Source organism: Nelumbo lutea, chromosome 1 (assembly GCF_056320005.1).
Source record: "Nelumbo lutea isolate HS-2025 chromosome 1, American lotus-T2T, whole genome shotgun sequence".
Lineage (NCBI taxonomy): Eukaryota > Viridiplantae > Streptophyta > Magnoliopsida > Proteales > Nelumbonaceae > Nelumbo > Nelumbo lutea.
In genome coordinates this window covers 103,635,178-103,653,721 of record NC_142684.1, presented here as the reverse complement: position 1 = coordinate 103,653,721, position 18,544 = coordinate 103,635,178, and the positions used below count along the sequence as shown (strand labels likewise).

The following is an 18,544-nucleotide window of genomic DNA, read 5'->3' as shown; positions in this document are numbered from 1 at the left end:
CCCACATCGGGTCAAAACCCTTAGCTCAAGGAGTGGGGGGCAATTGATGAAGGATGATTTGGCCCGACCTAGTAAAAAGGGGACATGTGGACGATACCTGACTTTGAGATGACAACTCAGCTTGACATGCCTAGTTCGCAATAGTTGAGCTCGAACACCCAACCACTTCTGAACAAGGTTACCTCGGGACAAGGCCACCTCGGCCCCAAGGCACTTCGACATTTAGTCTAGTTCGGAGCTAAAAAGTATTAGTTCAGGGATACTGATCCAGACCACTACGTGACAACCCCGAAAATCTCTCCAACAGACTCTGAATCCCATGGGACCACGCCGCATAACGGCAAGCCTTATCTCCTCCCTACCCGATTCGGGAGGAATTGATAAGGTTTATCAATTGATAGCATTATCTCCCAACTAAAGCGGAAATGAATCCCATTGTAATGGAGACCACGGGACTGATCCGCAAAACCCACGAGGGCTCAACTATATAAAGGCTCCAACCCTAAGGGCACAAGGTATGCGTGATTTCTCTACTCTCTAGCTCTCTAGCCCTCTACATTCTCAAAACTATTCAGCTTACAACAGCTTACTAACTTAAGCATCGGAACGACCTCACCGGCTAGCCACCTCGGGTTCTTTGATCCTTTCTTGCAGATTTACCTATCTCGTTGTCCGACTGGAAGCTAGATCATCCTCCAGTAGGGAGCAGCCAGATCACGCTACATCATATAGTTGAATCTTTGCGGGTTTTGCGGATCAGTTCTGTGGTCTCCATTACAATGGGATCTGTTTCCACTTTAGCTGGGAGATAACACTATCAACTGATAAAGCTTATCAATTCCTCCCAAACCGGGCGGGGAGGAGATAAGGCTTGCCATTATGCGGTGTGGTTCCACAGGATTTGGAGTCTATTGGAGAGATTTTCGGGGTTGTCACGTAGTGGTCTGGATCGATATCCCCGAACTGATACTTTTTAGCTCCAAACTAGACTAAATGCCGAAGTACCTTGGGGCTGAGGTGGCCTTGTCCCGAGGTAAACTTGTTCCGAAGTAGTTGGGTGTTCGAGCTCAACTGTTGCGAATTAGGCCCTTCATCACATTGCTATGAATCCAGAAAAAATGAGTTAATGGAAAATTAAAGGAATGCCATTTTTCGTATAACCAGAAAATGTCAAAGAACAATTTTCAGGAAACTATTAATTTTCCTTCATTTTTATGTGAATAGAGCCTTGTATTTTATGGAAAAACAGAGAACCTTGGGAGTGATAAAAAATACAGTGAATTGCTGGATGTTCTCTTACAAGTACTTGTATTTTATGGAAAACAGAAAACATTGTTGCCTTCTTGTTCTTGAGTTGAGAATTGAAATGCATGTTAAAAGAAAGGGATTTCCTCTTTTTTTATTTATAGAAAAGCCCATCGACAATTTCATTTTAACTAGCTTGACAATAAATCTGATGGAAGGGTAGTTACAAGAAAGTCTGGAGACTAGAGCAGAGGAACAAGTAAAAGGTCTGGCTCATATAAACGCCTTTATGTGCCATTTTATATCTGCTCAACTAAAAGGAGTCTAGATCTGCTCAAGGTTTGAAATTTAGTTACACATTGAGCCATATTGAAGGATTCCCAATACACCCCTATTGGGGGTGTTTCGAGGTTTAACCCAGTTAGGGTAGATAGGTCTTAAACTGATCCCTCTGAACCAGGTTTAAAAAAACATAGGAGAAATCAGCTTCGATACAGACTGATATGCCCCTACTAGCATATTGGCTCTATCAAAATTTTGAATCTTGGATGTGCTTGTTCTTTACAGAGCGCTTCTCACACCAACCTCGCCGCATGTTCCAACTGCACATAAGGAACATCTCCCTACTTGTATTTATTATTCATATTCATGGATATATGTTCTCAGTACACAGTGGGATATGTTGTGAGGCGGGTGTGAGGAATGTTCTATGACATGGTTTTAAAAAAGTGATTTAGAAACGGAACTGTTCTGACCACCGGTTTATGAGTCAACGGTTCAATCATCCGGTTTAAATGGATGGCCTGTTCTGACAAAAATAAAAATAAAAATAAAAAACGACTAAAACACCATTAAACAAGTCAATAGGTCAACAGTTTGATCACCCAAATCAATAGGTCGTTGATTAATTCAACAGGTTTTGACCAGAGATTGAATTTAGGATAAAATAAAAGCAGTTGCCTGGACAGTTCCAGGGCCAAATGATCCGACCATCCGGGTCAACGGCAATTCGAAAACCATGTTCTATGAGAAGCAATTCCCATTCCTTTGGGCTGCAAAATAAGCAGAACTTCGAACAAAATGAAGCAAGCAAGTAAAAAGGCGAGATAGGCACTTCTACAATCGGCTATAATGTTCCGTAGCCACGGTGGTTGAGTCTTTCACCAACATATAAGGTCGACAATCATTTATTGAGTTAAGGGATGTCTCACTACATTTCTTTTGGAGGGTTGAAAATTTCTGTTCACTCCTTATTTTAAGGGATTTATCTCCTTTTTACGGTTTAAATGCCTCTATTAACACTGAATTGTACATAATATATGAATTGAAGTAATAGAGTAGATATTAGCCACGTTATCCATCCAGACCAAGCCCAACTTCAGGTCCAGACTCCAAAGCATCTAATTTGTTTTCGTCAAACTGACAACTTTTTCCCAACTTATTTCGCGTCGTGCCCTTCCATCAACCACTGTGATTGGTAAATTGTCGGCATTATCATACAGGATGATCAGAATTCAGAAATCATACAGGAAACTAGTGTGCTCTCATATATACAAGCGCTTGCATATGATTTGATCATCCTCCTTACACATTGAGCAATTCTAAGGATATCCTCCACATCGAAGTGCCTCTTTTCTGTAGAATCTGATTAATACAAATTTATGAGAAACAAACATACCACATCATCATTCCAATTAACGCTACTGCACCAAACACCTCCCAGAAATGCTGGTTCTGAAATTGCAAATAAACCACAAGCTTCACAAGGTACAAAGCGACGATAACGCCAACACACTCTGCCTCTTCTATAAATTTTTCTTCTCATCTACGAAGGTTGTTTGCAACGTGATGACTCTGCAATTAATAAAAGGGATTTTTTTAAATAAATAAATCCCATACTTGTTTCAACGAGAAACAGGGGTCCGTCAAGTCGTCAACCATACCATCTGGTGGAGTGGTGGGCATTGGTGCAGAAAATCTTATCTCAGCAAAAAATGCATTTCTATCAATGGCTTTGCCAAGCCATCAATAATAAGCAAACATTTCAAGTGAGCCACTTAACGAATAAGTTTCCATCATCAGTTAGATCATCAGATGCTCAACACTGAATAGCGTAAGGTGCAACCAGTAACAGCAGTGCGTTATTTCGTGCCCCTACTTTTTTTCAGATTAATTTGTTTTCCTCTTGGTAGGCAGAGCCGCAGAGGCAGGTAGAACCTATTAATGCTACTGCATATATAGTCGTAGTAAGCGTATGAAAACAGAGTATCAACGTCGATATCATTGTTTACTTAAGAAAATGAGAAGCAACTTTCTCCACGAGTCCATGTTAGAGTTCGAGACCTGGATAGTAGACTTCATCAACCAAATTGTCTTACTCACATCCACCAATCTCTCCTCCATGATTAATCTTTATCGAAAGAAAGGATAAAAAAATAAAAATAAAAAAACAAACAAAGAAGAAACCAGTGATTTATCTATCTTACCCAATATATTATTTAGAAATTAGAGAAAGGATGGATACTGAGATATCATTAAGTCTACAAACAGGATCACACCCCATCGTTACAACAGATAGAAACAGAAACAGAGACACGGGAAGGATCAGCTCACGAAGATGATGGACGGATCGCAGCAGCACTCGTCAATGAGACAACAGCAACATAAGGCTGCAAGACTGCAAAACAGAAGGGAAAGTAGTATAGTTAGCAACCCACCAAACAAGAATGGAAGAATAATAAACAGAACCCTTTAAAGAAATGGGGAAAAGAAGGTATGAAAGGCAGAGCAGCTTTTACCATCCTTCAAGGAAACCTGGTCCTCTCCTGGGTGGTGGAGCAGCATATTGTGGAGGTGCCATTACAGGAGGCCCTTGATAATAGCCTGTCAGGAAAATTTTCCACAAGAAAACATGATAATTTTTCATTAATCCCTCTCAAAAAAAGGTAAAATAAAAGAACAGAAAGATTACCAACCAAGGAATTTTTTTTTTAATTCTTATCAGTATTATTGGTTTTTACCAGGGAAAGTTCATAAGGATTCACAAGCAAAAATAGAAAGGAAATCAAAAACATCACCAAAATAATATGTAGAGAGCAAATCCTTCATGAAACAGGAAAAGGGTGGAGATTTAATCATGAAAAAAACAAAAAAAAGACCATGAAAGAAATCATAAACGCCAATTAAAAGTAAAAGGTAATGAGCCCTGTTCTATCTCTGTCCAGAAAATGGGCAAGCAAGGAGGAAATTACCAATAGAATAAGCTTATTTAACTAAAGATCAAACAAAGAGTGAGGATCATAGATGAAACATGTAGATTAAGGGAGAGAACAAAATAAAATAACAAAAGAGAAAGTAGTGAAATTGGAATACCTTGAGCAGGATAGGGATAAGCATACTTGGGGTCACTCATCTTCGGCACAGGAAATGACGAAATAACAGATACTAGTTATAGTTATTGTTGTTGAAATCAAAGAAATTGGAGAACTAACAGAAGGATTTCTGTCGTCGTGAAGGAATTCTGATTCTCCTCTGTTGGTTTTATAAAGGGAGAGTCAAAAAGAAGATTCCAGGAACCGACCTTGCAAGAGAAAAAGAGGTGTAAGAGTCAGGATCTGCTGTGTTCAGCAAGCTGTGTGACTGTGACACGTGCACTTCTCCAATCAAATGATGACAGCTGGAAAATCACTCGTTCATGCGAGTGCTGGCAAAAGTACTTTCTATGATACCCGAGAAATTTGACCAATCAAAACGCCCCGTGAATTTTGATGAATGTCATACTCATCCGTTGGTTATTGGTTACCACTTGTATGATACCCGTGGATAGGGTATCAATTCTTTTAGGTATCGTGCCTTTTTCCGTATATACCACTTTCAAGCAGACTGGATTAGCTGTACTTGCCGGGTGTGTTAGGTGAACTCGCAACCCACATGCCACGTTTTTCCCATGCACATTCAACCGTGCATTGAGAATATCTCCAGGATAAATAGGGCAAATATTACCTATACACGATTGGATGTTTATGTGGGGTATGTATTGTGGGCAGCACATCGTAACTAAAAATGTTATTTTAGTTATTTTTTTTAACAAAGTCTTGTGCTGTGGAACGTTATGAGGGACAATCTTGTGGGGCTGATTTAAATTCATTTTAAATGAGTTTCTATATGATATTATTTTATAAAATAATTAAAATAAGACAGTTTTTTCGGAAAAATATCAAGTAAAGACAAAATGACACTGTTCCTCGTCAAGACGGCGAGACTTGAAGGAAGACGAAGGCGGATAAGAGAAGGAAGAGGATGACGAAGGTTTTGCGCACTGATATGGGCGGATAAGACGATCGTATCAGTGGAGGCGCCGTCGTCTTCATGGTTTACTGTAAATTCATGCTGATTGAGGGGATACACTGGATTCGAAGACGACACCCATGAAAAGGAACAATGGATTTACTCCTGTTGCTTCCTCCCTTGGTCACAGTAACCAGTAGTTGCAATTGCAGGTGCCGTTTCCCTTTTTACACTCCTCTCCTCTTTTCTCCTTTCCTCTTTTGTTTCTCCCTGCAGGAAACCTCTAATTTTGAGTATCATTATCTTTATAAACAGTGATCATCCCACCTTCTCTTTTTCTACATAGAAGCAGAGTAGAAAAGAAAAGAAAAATGATAGTTTTCACTTACTTTCATGGTTGTAGTTTCGTTTTGCAACTTGTATGTAGATTTTTCATGGTAATTAATTGAATTTTACTGTTATATTTCAGGTGGGTATTTCTTGTCTTCCTCACTGGCTTCAGGCCCTTCTCGCGGAGTTCTTTAATCAGCGTTTGATTCAAGAGTTTGCACGGAAAAACGAGAAGAACAGTTTTTGCTTGGATTGTTGCACTGGCTTCAGGCCCTCCTCACTGCTGATCTTTTCATCGTTTACATCGGCTCCTACAGGTTTGCACAAACTCAGTCTTCAGTGTATTCGTATGAATACAGAGGCAGAGGCAGAGGAGAATGAAGAGGAACAGTGCTACCGCCCTTTCTTTCTTGATATTTTTCCAAAAAAAAAAAGCTATCTTATTTTAGTTATTTTATAAAAATAATACTTTTTATTAATATTCAAGACAAAAAATTGCCCTTATCAACTGGAATAATAACATTGCACATCATTCATAAAAATTTTCAGTCATTTTGGGAGTATATTTATTGTTAAAGATTTATAAATGTTTAATGAGATGATCTTAACATTCATCTTGAATGCATATCTTTTATGATTGTAAATGAATGATACTCATATTGTGTTTTTTGGGAAAATTGCTGAAATTTCCCCACAAGTTTTTTTTCTTTTTTTGTTATTGCTAAAACCTCTTTTAAAATTTGGTAATTTTCAATCACTTCTCTTGAAACAAGAGACATGAAAACGTCTAAACTATTCATGTAATTTTTATATAAAAAATGAGTAATGTAAATGTTATGAATAAGAAGAATAAAAAAAGAAATTAAAGTTGCAATTTTATCTTTGAGCGATTGATATGAATGATAAATTTGAAAAATGAATCAATTTCAGAAAAGGGATTGGAGGGTTTGGAGTAGCAATTAATATGAAGAGAATTTGGAAAATAAATATTTTGCTCAAAATAGCTACATGGGTATTTTTAAACATTTTCATGCCACTTTTTAGAGGATTCTAACAAAAACAACTATGTCAAAAAGTTGAGGGAAGATGAATGCAATTACCAAACTTCAAGAGAGATTTCAGCAACAACCAAAAATTTTAAGGTTTCAGTAATTTATCCATTTCATTGACAAAACAGTAAATTCGTTCATAGATGATATCTTGCTGATTTTTACATTAAGAATTGGCTATGTGCTAAAACATTTTGAATTTTCCTTGAAAACTTAAGAATCACATCAGAAAAATGAACTTCACAACTGCCAAAACTGATCCAAACGAGCTGCAAGCACCATGGTCTATCATCATGAGTGTCCTTGATTTTCTTATTTAAAACGTTTGCATTAGACAATACACACACCTTTGCCATTCCATTATAATGGCACATAGTTCCACATCCTCTAACTTAGTAGCCCTGTAAGCTACAATTTGTGTGATTATCGTTGGATATTATGAGGTAGCCAATACCTGCATTGTCACTTGTAGGCAAGGTTTCGAATTTGTGTCCACCGATTTCGCTAAGCAATATTTAATACTGAATCCCTCATTAATATTATTATTTTTCTATTTAAGTTCATTAATTAGCTAATTACTTTAAAGTCTATTTTAAATTTTCTCTTTATTCCTTTAATTAATGATTTCCTCTCATTAATTCAATTTTGTTAATGTAAAAACTCCAAAATTTTAGCTATACTAAGGTTTGAACCTTGGCAACCAGTTGATTTTAACAAATACACGTTCGGCAATAAGCCACATATATTTGTTTGCAATGATCATATGTATTTTTTAATTGTAAGTAAATTTTAACTTCTCTTAATGTGTGATAAGTGTTTATTAATAAATATTAGAATTAATTATTAAAATTTATATACTAATAAATATTAAAATTAATTATATTGGTTTTTTGAAAATTGACATTTACATTTTAGTTATTCTATCATTTTTCAATGGTTACTAATTGGGTCCCAATATGTCACACTTTATATAAACTATTAAATTATTTTGTTTTGCATTTAAATGACTTATTCACAATCATATAATTTGTAAGTATTGTTAGTCATATATTTTTTAGGATTTATTTGAATTTTCTATTATATTTATCCGTATCTTGATTTTTCGTTTGTATCCATACATATCCTGATACGTCTCTTAAAATTGTCTTTCCAATACACCTTACGTTTCCGATACTTTAAACCTTGCTTACAGGTATCCATCCACAAATATGTAAGAAAAACCATTCGGATATATATAATACCAATGTATTTGAGATAAAGAATTTCCTTGTATCTGGTTGTATTCCTTAGAAAAATATATCATTTTTGGCGTCCCAAATGAGTCTCAGTATTATCATCAAAGTGGCCCAATAGTGTTGTTGGACATCCTTAGAAAACCCAGCTATTTTGTTTGACATCCAACCTTCAATTATACGGATGAATGAATAATTGTGTATTGAATTTGGGTTGGTCATAGGTCTGTCAATGGATCGGGTCCAACCCAGTGGACCCAAACCGATTGGGTCAATTATGGTTCTAGGAACTGGAACCGATGGGTTAGTTGTAGTTTTTAATATACTATTTTGATTATTATCAGTTCAGAATTGGTTCCACCTAGTCCCGAACTGACTCAAACTTGACCCTAACTATATATTATAATAAAAATTATATATAATATAATGAATAAATCAATATATATATATAATATTTTCAACAGATTTATTATAATCGGGTCCATCAATTCAGACTCTCTGTCCTAAGAATTGATCATTCGGTTTTGGGTCTAAAATCACAGATCCTATCAGGTCTGGTTTTATTTTGGGTCCTTAGTATTTCTTATCGGATCCATTCCGGTTCTACTTGAAACTTACCCACCCATTAACAACCCTAGTTCATTCCTACTTGGGTTTGTAGCCATATTGCTCTTGAAAATTCACATTTGAAGGTTTAGGAGTGTGCTCAATTCCTATCCCTCCTTACAAAAGGCACAAGTTGGAGCATTGTTCTTTTTTAAGCACCACTGTTTCTTTGAGGCATATGATTCCTTCCCAACATGCTTTCCGCATAAATAATTGAAAACAAAATGGCAGTTTCACCTTCAATTTCCAAATTGGTGATATGGAGGCATTATTGAGTAGTTCATCTTGGAGTAAGCTTATATATTGCATGATTAATTTACAGTAAATCGAGCATTTATGTTATACTTCTAAGCAACGTGTCCATTTCAATAAGTGAGTATGCACCTATGTAACAAATTGAACCTGCTTTGCTGATACTAATTGATTCAACTTCACCATATCCCATGAACCATCAAGCATAAGGAAATCCTTGACTAATTAAAAATTGATTCTAGCTCTTGCTTTGTTAATGGTCCTCGTGCCACAGCTCTTCCTTCGCTTAGTCTTGGAAGGAATATACCTGTTGTCCATTTTTGATAGCCCAACAACTATTTTGATTCAATTTGCTATTTGACATGTCTTCACCAATTTGATTGATTCACCACATTACTTAGGACCCATTATAATACTACTATAAATTTGGGCAATACTTACCCTTTATATGAAATTTAATTGCCCGAAATTGTTGTGGTTGACTCATTAGTCTCCATCCATGCATATTTAGTGAAAAGAGCAATATTAATCTCTTTGGAGAGATTCCAATTTGTAAAGAATTGGCAAAGAGATCTCCCATGCACAGTGACAATAGATCACTTATTTTTTCAATGCCCAACAATTACTACCTCTATGGGGCTTCAAATTGATCATTTGGATTTTGGGTCGTGACCAAGGTCTACAGTATTAGCTTTAGGAATGAAAGTGGATGTATAGTAATCATGGAGACATTCTCTCATTACCCTTAATGGGTCCATCACCTTGTGTGAAAAATGAAGAATAAGGTTTATACTGAGAATGCAGTCTTTTTACATAGATCGACTCTGATATCTATTAGCGCACATATCTCGAATCTCATGCGTCTTTGTAAGCCGAGAAATGACGATCAAGTGTTCCTCCCTACTCCCTAGTAGAAGTAGAGGCTTTAGTGTTCCTTGAAGGACTATAATTGGCGAGAGACATGTCTATGAACCATATCTACCTTGAAAGTGATTCCAAGCTCATAATCCAAGCATTGTTGTCAAACCTAGATCCACCCCGGAGATCCCACTCCAATCTATTGGATTGCAAGAGAATGTTGTCTTTTCTTTTCCTTTCCTCCTTTTGTGCTACCATACATTTCGATCTTGTAAATCATATGAACTAGCTAGGCTAACCCGATTTTGCCAAGTTCTTGATTATTGATGAGATGCCATATTTTTGGTGAATGGAATGTGCTTTAGGGCTTAAAAGAATCCACTGTGAAAAATCATTCTTAAACTTCCTCCCTCTCTATCTTAAACCTCCTCCTTCCCTATCTCCAAAGTCAATAGTTGTAAGGTCCCCCCTATCCCATTAAGTTCCTCATTTCCTTTTAAATCTCATTGAATACCTTTCGACTATCTCTGATAAAGTATGTGTATAAATTACATGGGTTATGTCAGGTTAAAGACTTGGAACAAAAGTACATAACCATCAGACATGGGCCTACCAAACTGATGTCAAAACCAAATTAAATTTGCCAAACCCAAATCTAACAAAATTTCTAACCAACCCTATGCATTTGCGTGGATTTACTAATTGCTAGTTAAGCATAGTGGAGAATGATGGAAATAAAATCCAAAACATAATTGATCTATGTTCTTTAACTAATGCGTCTACGTTTAATTGGGGTAAAGGAGCATAGGTGCCTTCAACGTTACTCTTTTTTCATTCTTTCATTTTTCTTTCCCTGTGAATTTGATAAATAATCACCTCATTGTTTACCACTTTTATGATATGGTTGATTGGTTACAAGTTTTTTTCCGATATCATAGTCCAATCCATATAACATAACTTTTCATTTCTCTTTCTTATTTATTTTTTTTTGGGATCATAATTTTCTCTACCTTGCAAAAAGTTGTTCTAGCCACTCATCTTCTCCCATTTCAACATGTTAATAGACATCAGAAACCTTAGTTGGGTTAGTTCCCTTTCCTAGTTTTGTATAGGTTCCCCTACACCTCGGAAAGTGCTAATCAAATAGCCCATGAGAGATCTCGTAAGGCTCGCAATCTTGACTATTTCTCTTGATTTTATTTCAGCCACGATAAGCCCTACATAGTTGCTTTCAGGCATTATGTTTCCTCTTTATGATCTAATGAAAGTGCTTCTTTTACCAAAGAAAAAAAAAAGTTTGGTTAAAATTCAAGTTATTTCTTTTACCAAAGAAATAACCATGGAAGTCAATGGCTAATAGATCATTATTCATATTGTTGATGCTAGGATTAGCCAAGGACAACCAAATAAATTCACTCTCAAACTTCGAAGGAAGGCCAAAGGCTTCGAGGGTTCAGAGGAGATGAGCCGAGGCCGAGGACTAGAGGCCAAGGCGAATCACTCCTTCAAATACTATAGAAACTGAGGGCTAGTATTGAGAAGGGTGTTTGAGGGAGGATGAGATGCGAGTCCCTCAATAGTGAATCTGCAAAGGAGAAGGTGTTAGAGGCCTCGGGTGATAACCTGATGCGAGGACTCCAACAATCAAGTTAATATGTGCACAAGGTAAGCAATGAGCCTGGAGCCGAGCTGTCCAGACAAAGTCTCAGATAGCGGTAAGTCCTTAGAGGAGAGAGCACTAGAGATCACAAAGGTTTCCCATCCCTTACCTTGTGGGGGGTGCCTTGTATTTATAGTTGGAGTTGCCAGGGGGTAGTTGGGCTTAGATGGTCCAGATGCGAACCATACGAGGGCTTGGCGAGATGTTCGGCCAGACCCACACAACGCTCTACGACTAAGTCTGCCTAGCTTGCGTCAGGTAAACCTGAGCGTCCTCATGGTGAGCCTATGTTAGCGCCCTCTATTCGGCACGCGTCAACCCTATACAGGCCAGCCGAATGTGCCTATATCACATGTAAATTTATATAAATGTTGAAAGCCTAATGATTCATTCAAATTCCATGGGGGAATCTTCGTTCACCCCATCTCACAAATTTTTAATTCATAGTACGGTTAGGAACAATGGCATTAAGGAAATTGGTGCCAATATAATGGGATAAGTGGGGTATTAGAAGTTTTAAATTGTTGTGAGCAAGGATTTAAATATTGACATGATATGCCTAATACAGGGTGTATCATATTAGTATTGACCTTACCCGGCATGTGATATACCACCACGACTAGAGGTGTTTCCTGTTAATCATGCGTATCAAGTTGATACAGGTGCATATTGGCATGTATCGATGTGTATCGGTCTGATACAATGCAATACAAACTGATACACTATGCCTTTTATCAAAAATTGACTTTGACACTGGAATGACTCAAACCTAAGTCCTCTCACACACCACATGCTTATATCAACTCTTATACCACTAGACCATCCTAATTCATGTGCTAATAATTGAAATAAAATGACTTTTATTAAATATTTCATCTACATACTACATGTAATCCAAATAAATAATACATATATATGATTAATAATTCCAACTAAAAATTAAAAAGAATAACATTCAAAATTAATATTTTATAAACTAATGGAATAAATAATCTATCAAATTCAAATTAAAATAAAAACATGGTTTTAATATCAAAAAAAATTATGCAAATAAAATATTAATAATAGAATAATTATTTTAGTACTTAAAAATAACATAGATTATTTTAATTTGCCTTATATTAAATAACAACGCATTAAATATTTACAAAAATAAAAATGTTTACAAAATATTTGAGAATATAATATTAAATAGAATCGATCAACTCTACTAATCAACATTTATACCAAAAATGGTTTTTGATTTAAAAAAAAAAACTATAGAAACAAGAATATTAATAATGTAATAATTATATTAGCAATTAAAAAATTTCGATATATATATTATAAATTTTAAAAAAAATTGATATATTTTAAATTGAAATTACATATTTTTATAAATTGTATGATATTTATGCATCCCAACATATTAATTGTAATATATTTTTTCAAACATACCATTAAAATATACATTTTTTATGTATTTATACATTATTTGTGGCTATTTGATTTTGAATTTAGTGTTATTAATATATTTATGGAATTTGTATGTATTTCCCTAGCATATCCAAGTGTTTTCATATTTTTCATCTATATCCATGCATTTTCCAAAGTGTATCCGTATCCATATTCATATCCAAGTTGTCCGATACAATACTCGATACTGATACTTTAATCCTTTGTTGTGAATGTATAATGAAATAAAAATTTTTGGGGTGGGTTTTAATGAGATTTCCCCAATTCCATAAGCCTCCCCGAGCACATGAATTTATATTAGAATGCAATAGTCCCTCTTGATTTGCCTTTATAGACAATGGAGTATTTATATTGACTTAGGACTATTGAGAGAGAGAGAGAGAGAGAGAGAGAGAGAGAGAGGTATGTATGTGTGTGTCACATTCTAAGATGATGACTATTAATCTATCATTTAGGTTGTGTTTGGTTTGATCTAAAGAAACAAAAGGTCGAGGGAAAGTTCCAAAGGAAAATTCCTTGAGAACTTATGCAGCCTTAAAGAGGGAACTATCTAAAATGAAAATCTCTTAAAGTACCACTAAGTTTTAGGAAATTAACTTGCTCTAATCCTACTATTTAGAAATTGCCTTAAAGTAACCCCCAAGTTTTCTAACATTTGATTAAATCTTCCTTTATCATTAGTATTCATTAGGCTCAGTTTGGAAAGAGTACAAGTACAAATATGTACAGTGTAAATACATATAAAATAATACAAAATGCAAGGTTTTGTACTCTATAAATTTGTATTTCTACTCCTCCCAAACTGAATCGAAATGGAAAAATGGAAAAGACTACTTTACCCATCATTCTTCAAACCTTCAAAATGAAACATATCTACAACCTCTAGCGACCACAGTACTCATATCTGCAACCTCTCTACATTCACTAGAAGTTTAGAACATAGTAACAATTGAAGTGGGGAGAGCTTCATTTGGTTGAATAAAAAAGGAAACCTGTGAAAAGGACAACTTGTAATGCTACTACACTTGTAGTACCCCCTTGGATGTGGGGATACCCTTCAATGGCTTTCGGCTCGTACTTCCTCCACGAAAAATCATCAGGAGGGATGTTGGTCATCTTCAAGCTTAAGATTAGCTATCAATAAGAATCTGTTTTTTGTTTGTTTCGCTTTACGAAAACCTATCTTATGTGACAAGAAACTCCATAAAAAAAAACTGAAATCTTGATCCAACCAAAAGGTGCAATTTTTTGTATCCTTGAGATACAAAACATGGATACCAAAAAAAAGAGAGAGAGAAATATGAACAAGGATCACGCGAAACTGTTAGAAAACCAAAGAAGTTTTTGGTTTGTTATACATACTGTTGAAGAACCAACTTCAAGCAGTTGTAGAAATTCATTCAACTGGTGGAATTTCATCATTATCTTCCATGATAGAGTTGTCGGCTGGAAGAAAGTATGAGGCTTAAACTTATACCATCTTTGATTATGAAAGTGTCCTCGAGAGGGAGATGACATAGATAAGGTCAACTGATTGAGAGCTGTTTTGTTCTCTCAATCTACGGGTTAGAGAATGATGTGATTAAAATTTGGGCTTGTCAAATTAGAGGTATTGTTGAAAATTTGGATTTATTGAGTTTTATTTTGAAATTTTGAAGAATAATGGAGGATAAAATTAACCATAAAAGGTAATATTGGGATTGAAAAAATTCAATGCAGTCATGTGGTGTCACATGTGAGCAGACTATGATAGAACACTAATGGATGCTAATGGCAGGGGGTGGTTTAGTTAATTGTCAAAAACTTTGGATACTTTAAGGAAAATATGAAACAGTAGGGGTAAAATAAATCAATTTCCTAAAATTTTGGGATAATTTAATACAAGAATGAACCTTACCTAATTTACATCAAAGATAATTTTGATGGACATAATAATAATCAACATACCTGTGATAATATGTCCAAAAATACACATTTCAAAAAACAAAATACCGATTTTGATTTTCGCACAGTTTTTCTTTGGGATGTACCCAGTTTCTTTTAATCCCATGAAAGAGAAGAAAAGGTTAAAAAAAGGTAAATTGTTGAAAACTCTTCTGAAGTGAAACCTCCCCTGAAGTTTGGTAATTGCAATTACCTACCCTGAACTTTCTGACATAATTGCAAGTAGACCCACCCCTCTCGTAGAATTTTCTAAAAAAATACATTAAAATGTCTAAAATACCCATGTAATTGCTTTTAACAAAAATGTTTATTTTCCAAATTTTCTCTTCATATGAATCAATACCTCAAACCCTTTCAATCTCTTTTTTTAAATTGATTTATTTTTTAGTGATAAAACTACAACTTTAAATTCTCTTTGTTTTTATTGTTTATAAAGTTTGTACTATTTTTTTTCCATAGAAATCAGCTTCAAGAGTAACTGTATAGGTATTTTGGACATTTTCGTGCCCTTTTTTAAAAGATTCTACGAGAAGAAATCCACTTGTAACTTTATTAAAAAGTTCAAGAAAAATGATTGCAATTAATAAACTTTAAGAGAAGTTTCAGCAACCATATTCAACAATTTACAAAAAAAAAAAACTAAACAATTTCATTTGTAAAACTTGTATGCATCAGCTAATCCCCGTGATAGTGTCACATTCCAGTATGATAATTGAATTTGTAGGCCAATCTTGATGACTAGTGACAGCAACATCAATCCAATTAATAATGTTGTTTTGGTTGAAAAAAAAAATCAATCCTCTACTTAACTAATCAAGATTGTCGGATCTGTCTTAACTCTTAAGCGTTATTGGAGTTAAAAATCAATCCTCCAATGAAATCTCACGATCGGGTAGACGGGTACTCCTTTTTTATGAACTTCCTATTGCTAATGCTATGTTCCTTGCCAGTATTATGTTTTATGTATAGTAGCAACTCAGCTAGACACTACTTTTTTAGCTATAGCCTAGACACAGTTCCAGGGATTCTATTCTTCCTGCCCACAAAAGAAAAAAAAAAAAAAAAAAAAGCAGGCTCTAATTCTCCACAGCTCACCATCTCTCTAATTTGCCCGGGTCTTTACATTCAGCAATTTTGGTCCTGTCTAGTGTCTACCTGGAAAACATGGTCAATACGCAACATCCAACCCAGACTATTCCTTCATTTCGTATAGGAAATTAGCAATTAGCAAGAATGAGAGAGGAGTTATTGAGTATGGATTGGGGAATGGGCGACCCTACAATGCCGTCACTCTCAACGCACATCATGCATGTGATGCCGTGGAATCAAAGTCTTGTGGTGGGCCCACGCACCAAAGAAGAGTTTCACTATTAAATCATCTTCTATTATTGTTCTCTGCTTCTATTATTCTCGGAATCACGTGTATATTTTTCCAACTAATACTAATTAAAAAACCAGTTACCGGTGTATACACACCATGATCACCCAAAAAGGTTTCTGCGATTATATGAAATTCATAATCAAACCTATTTGATTTAATTCTGACAAAAAAACGATTAAAAAAATTTTTGAAGATCATATTCACACTATCACATAGAACCTTGGGAAGGTTTGGCGGTCAATTTACCTTCTTGACTCAACACCCCAGCAGCAGCAGCAGCGGCTGCTCGCCTGAGATCGACGCTCGTGGCCATTATTGTCTGATATTGGGGCACTATACCTGGCTGCGCTGTTGTATAATAGTACATTTGCCTCCCAGCTCCATCGTAGGCGATCTGCGTATAACCTGCATCCGCCATTGCTGCTGGCTTTATCACTCCAATCCCACCGTCTGCATACGCCCCTACTTTCGCTTGTGCCGCTACTGCCGGTGCTGCTGACGTTGGTGCACCCACACCGTAGACGGGTGGTGGTGCTTCCCTGTAAACCTCTGAAACCACTCTTGGCATCGTGTAGTAATTCTGGCCTATCTGACCTGTTATTGAGCGTCCCGTTGGTGCGTGATACACGCTACCCGGCGCCGGAATCAGATACACAGGTTGTTCCGTCCCCGGTACTGTCCCCGCAGCAGGCGAATAACCCCCAGTTGCCATGTGTCTATCTGGCCAATACGTTGCCGGAAGGGATACTGACACCGGAATGGGCGGTGGCGCCGCAGCCATCTTTTCGGGAATGTTTTGTACGTAGTATTCACCAGGGAAGACCTTAGCCAAGCTCTCTTCAGTTTTCCTCTGGTAGATTGTTTGCTCTTGCCCTGAAATCTGAAACTTCTGCAACTCCTCGATCTGTCTCTGGATCTCCGCTGGAGAAAGAGTTTCTATGTGCCGACCATCTTTGTTTGAATCCGAACCTAAAGCAATTTCAGATGGAGGCTTCTCCGGCGGGAGTGACTCTACGGTAGTCTCCTGCGATTTTGATGCAGTCGGAGGATCATATCCCTTATCAAAACCGAAGAGGAAATCGGGATTATTCTGCGTGGCGGCCGCTGGTGGGGAGGAGTCATCAACCGGCTGGAAGGGGATATTATTCAGAGCGTCTAGGAACCATTGCTTATCAGGTTTCTCCTCATTAGAAGAAAACACAGTTGAGACAGAAGAATTCTGAGGAAAGAGGAAGAGACGGAGCCTAGCAGGTTTGGCAGAGGCACGGTACAGACGGTCGTATTCAAGCATCATATGCTCGAGATCTTCGTCATTGCTGACGGAGATGAGGGCATCAAGATCTTCTCCGGGTAGCTGATACTTGAAAAGGGAGACGTCAGCGTCACAGAGAGACGAGAGCTTAGAAATGATACCGGAGAAGCGAATGTTGCGATCAACTGTCAAGATCTTTGTATCACCACCGATGTAAGCCAGTTGGTTGTCGTGAGGACGAGGATGGATCTTCCCACCATAACTGCACATGAATTTCACCTTATAATTGGGAGGATCGTCCCAAGAAGGATTCTCGCAGTCGATCTCTCGTGATCGCGGCGAGGAGTTAACGGAATCCGGATAAGAGGAGAAGGAATAGTTATCCATGGAAGTTCAGATTTCAGAGCTGGGACCTGGAGAGTGAAACAATTCAGGTTTCAGAGCTCTGTCGTAACTCGTAAGCTTCTAGGGTGTTGAATGTCTCTGAAGCTCCTTATTTCTTAATTCTTATTACAGGTTGTGGAGACGATGGGCCCCGCCATTGATTGGGCTTGAGACCATCCAAGAAGAAAGAGAGAAAAAAAGAAGAAATTAAAAAAAGAAGGGATAACGAGTGAGCGTGGAAGCTATTCCTAGTCATTTGACTAGGATTGTCTACGAAGGGCTAGAGCTTGTGACTGAAAGGGGATCTGATTCGCTATCAGAGGGCTTTTCTGGTACAATAGCCTAGTATTGATCACTCTTCACTGGCGGTGTGAGATCTGATGCCTTTGTTCATGATGGGCTATTGGGCTTTACATCGATCTGGATCTCATTTCTGTTGTGGGACCATTAGTGATCCAAAGTCCAAAACTACGGCCCACGGTATAACCTTCTGCATCCTTGGATTGCTAAAGTTAAACCATCATTTCATTTCAAATTCAAACAATTGGATTGATAGTGAGAGTGGTTATTGGTTAGTTGAAGGTGAGGACCCGCACACAGATGACAGAA

The 18,544-nt window shown here is 36.8% G+C and overlaps 1 protein-coding gene and 2 long non-coding RNA genes across 3 annotated transcripts; 1 reads left to right on the top strand and 2 right to left on the bottom strand.

Annotated features, from left to right (window-relative positions):
- Nucleotides 1–2,396: 2,396 nt before the first annotated feature.
- Nucleotides 2,397–4,854, bottom strand: LOC148876516 (uncharacterized). Its single transcript, XR_016105963.1, has 4 exons — nucleotides 4,618–4,854; nucleotides 4,044–4,128; nucleotides 3,189–3,922; nucleotides 2,397–3,099 (listed from the first exon to the last, which is right to left on the bottom strand). It is a non-coding gene; the product is annotated as an uncharacterized LOC148876516 (long non-coding RNA).
- Nucleotides 4,855–5,494: 640 nt separating this feature from the next.
- On the top strand, nucleotides 5,495–6,510 carry LOC148876515 (uncharacterized). Its single transcript, XR_016105579.1, has 2 exons — nucleotides 5,495–5,744; nucleotides 6,002–6,510. It is a non-coding gene; the product is annotated as an uncharacterized LOC148876515 (long non-coding RNA).
- Nucleotides 6,511–16,280: 9,770 nt separating this feature from the next.
- Nucleotides 16,281–18,476, bottom strand: LOC148876514 (uncharacterized). The gene has a single exon (XM_088967071.1). The coding sequence runs from the start codon at nucleotides 17,936–17,938 to the stop codon at nucleotides 16,508–16,510; it is 1,431 nt and encodes a 476-aa protein (XP_088823197.1). The 5' UTR covers nucleotides 17,939–18,476; the 3' UTR covers nucleotides 16,281–16,507.
- Nucleotides 18,477–18,544: the final 68 nt, after the last annotated feature.

Coding starts and splice junctions, on each gene's coding strand:
- LOC148876514 (XM_088967071.1), bottom strand. CDS start 17,938: ATGGATAACTATTCCTTCTCCTCTTATCCGGATTCCGTTAACTCCTCG.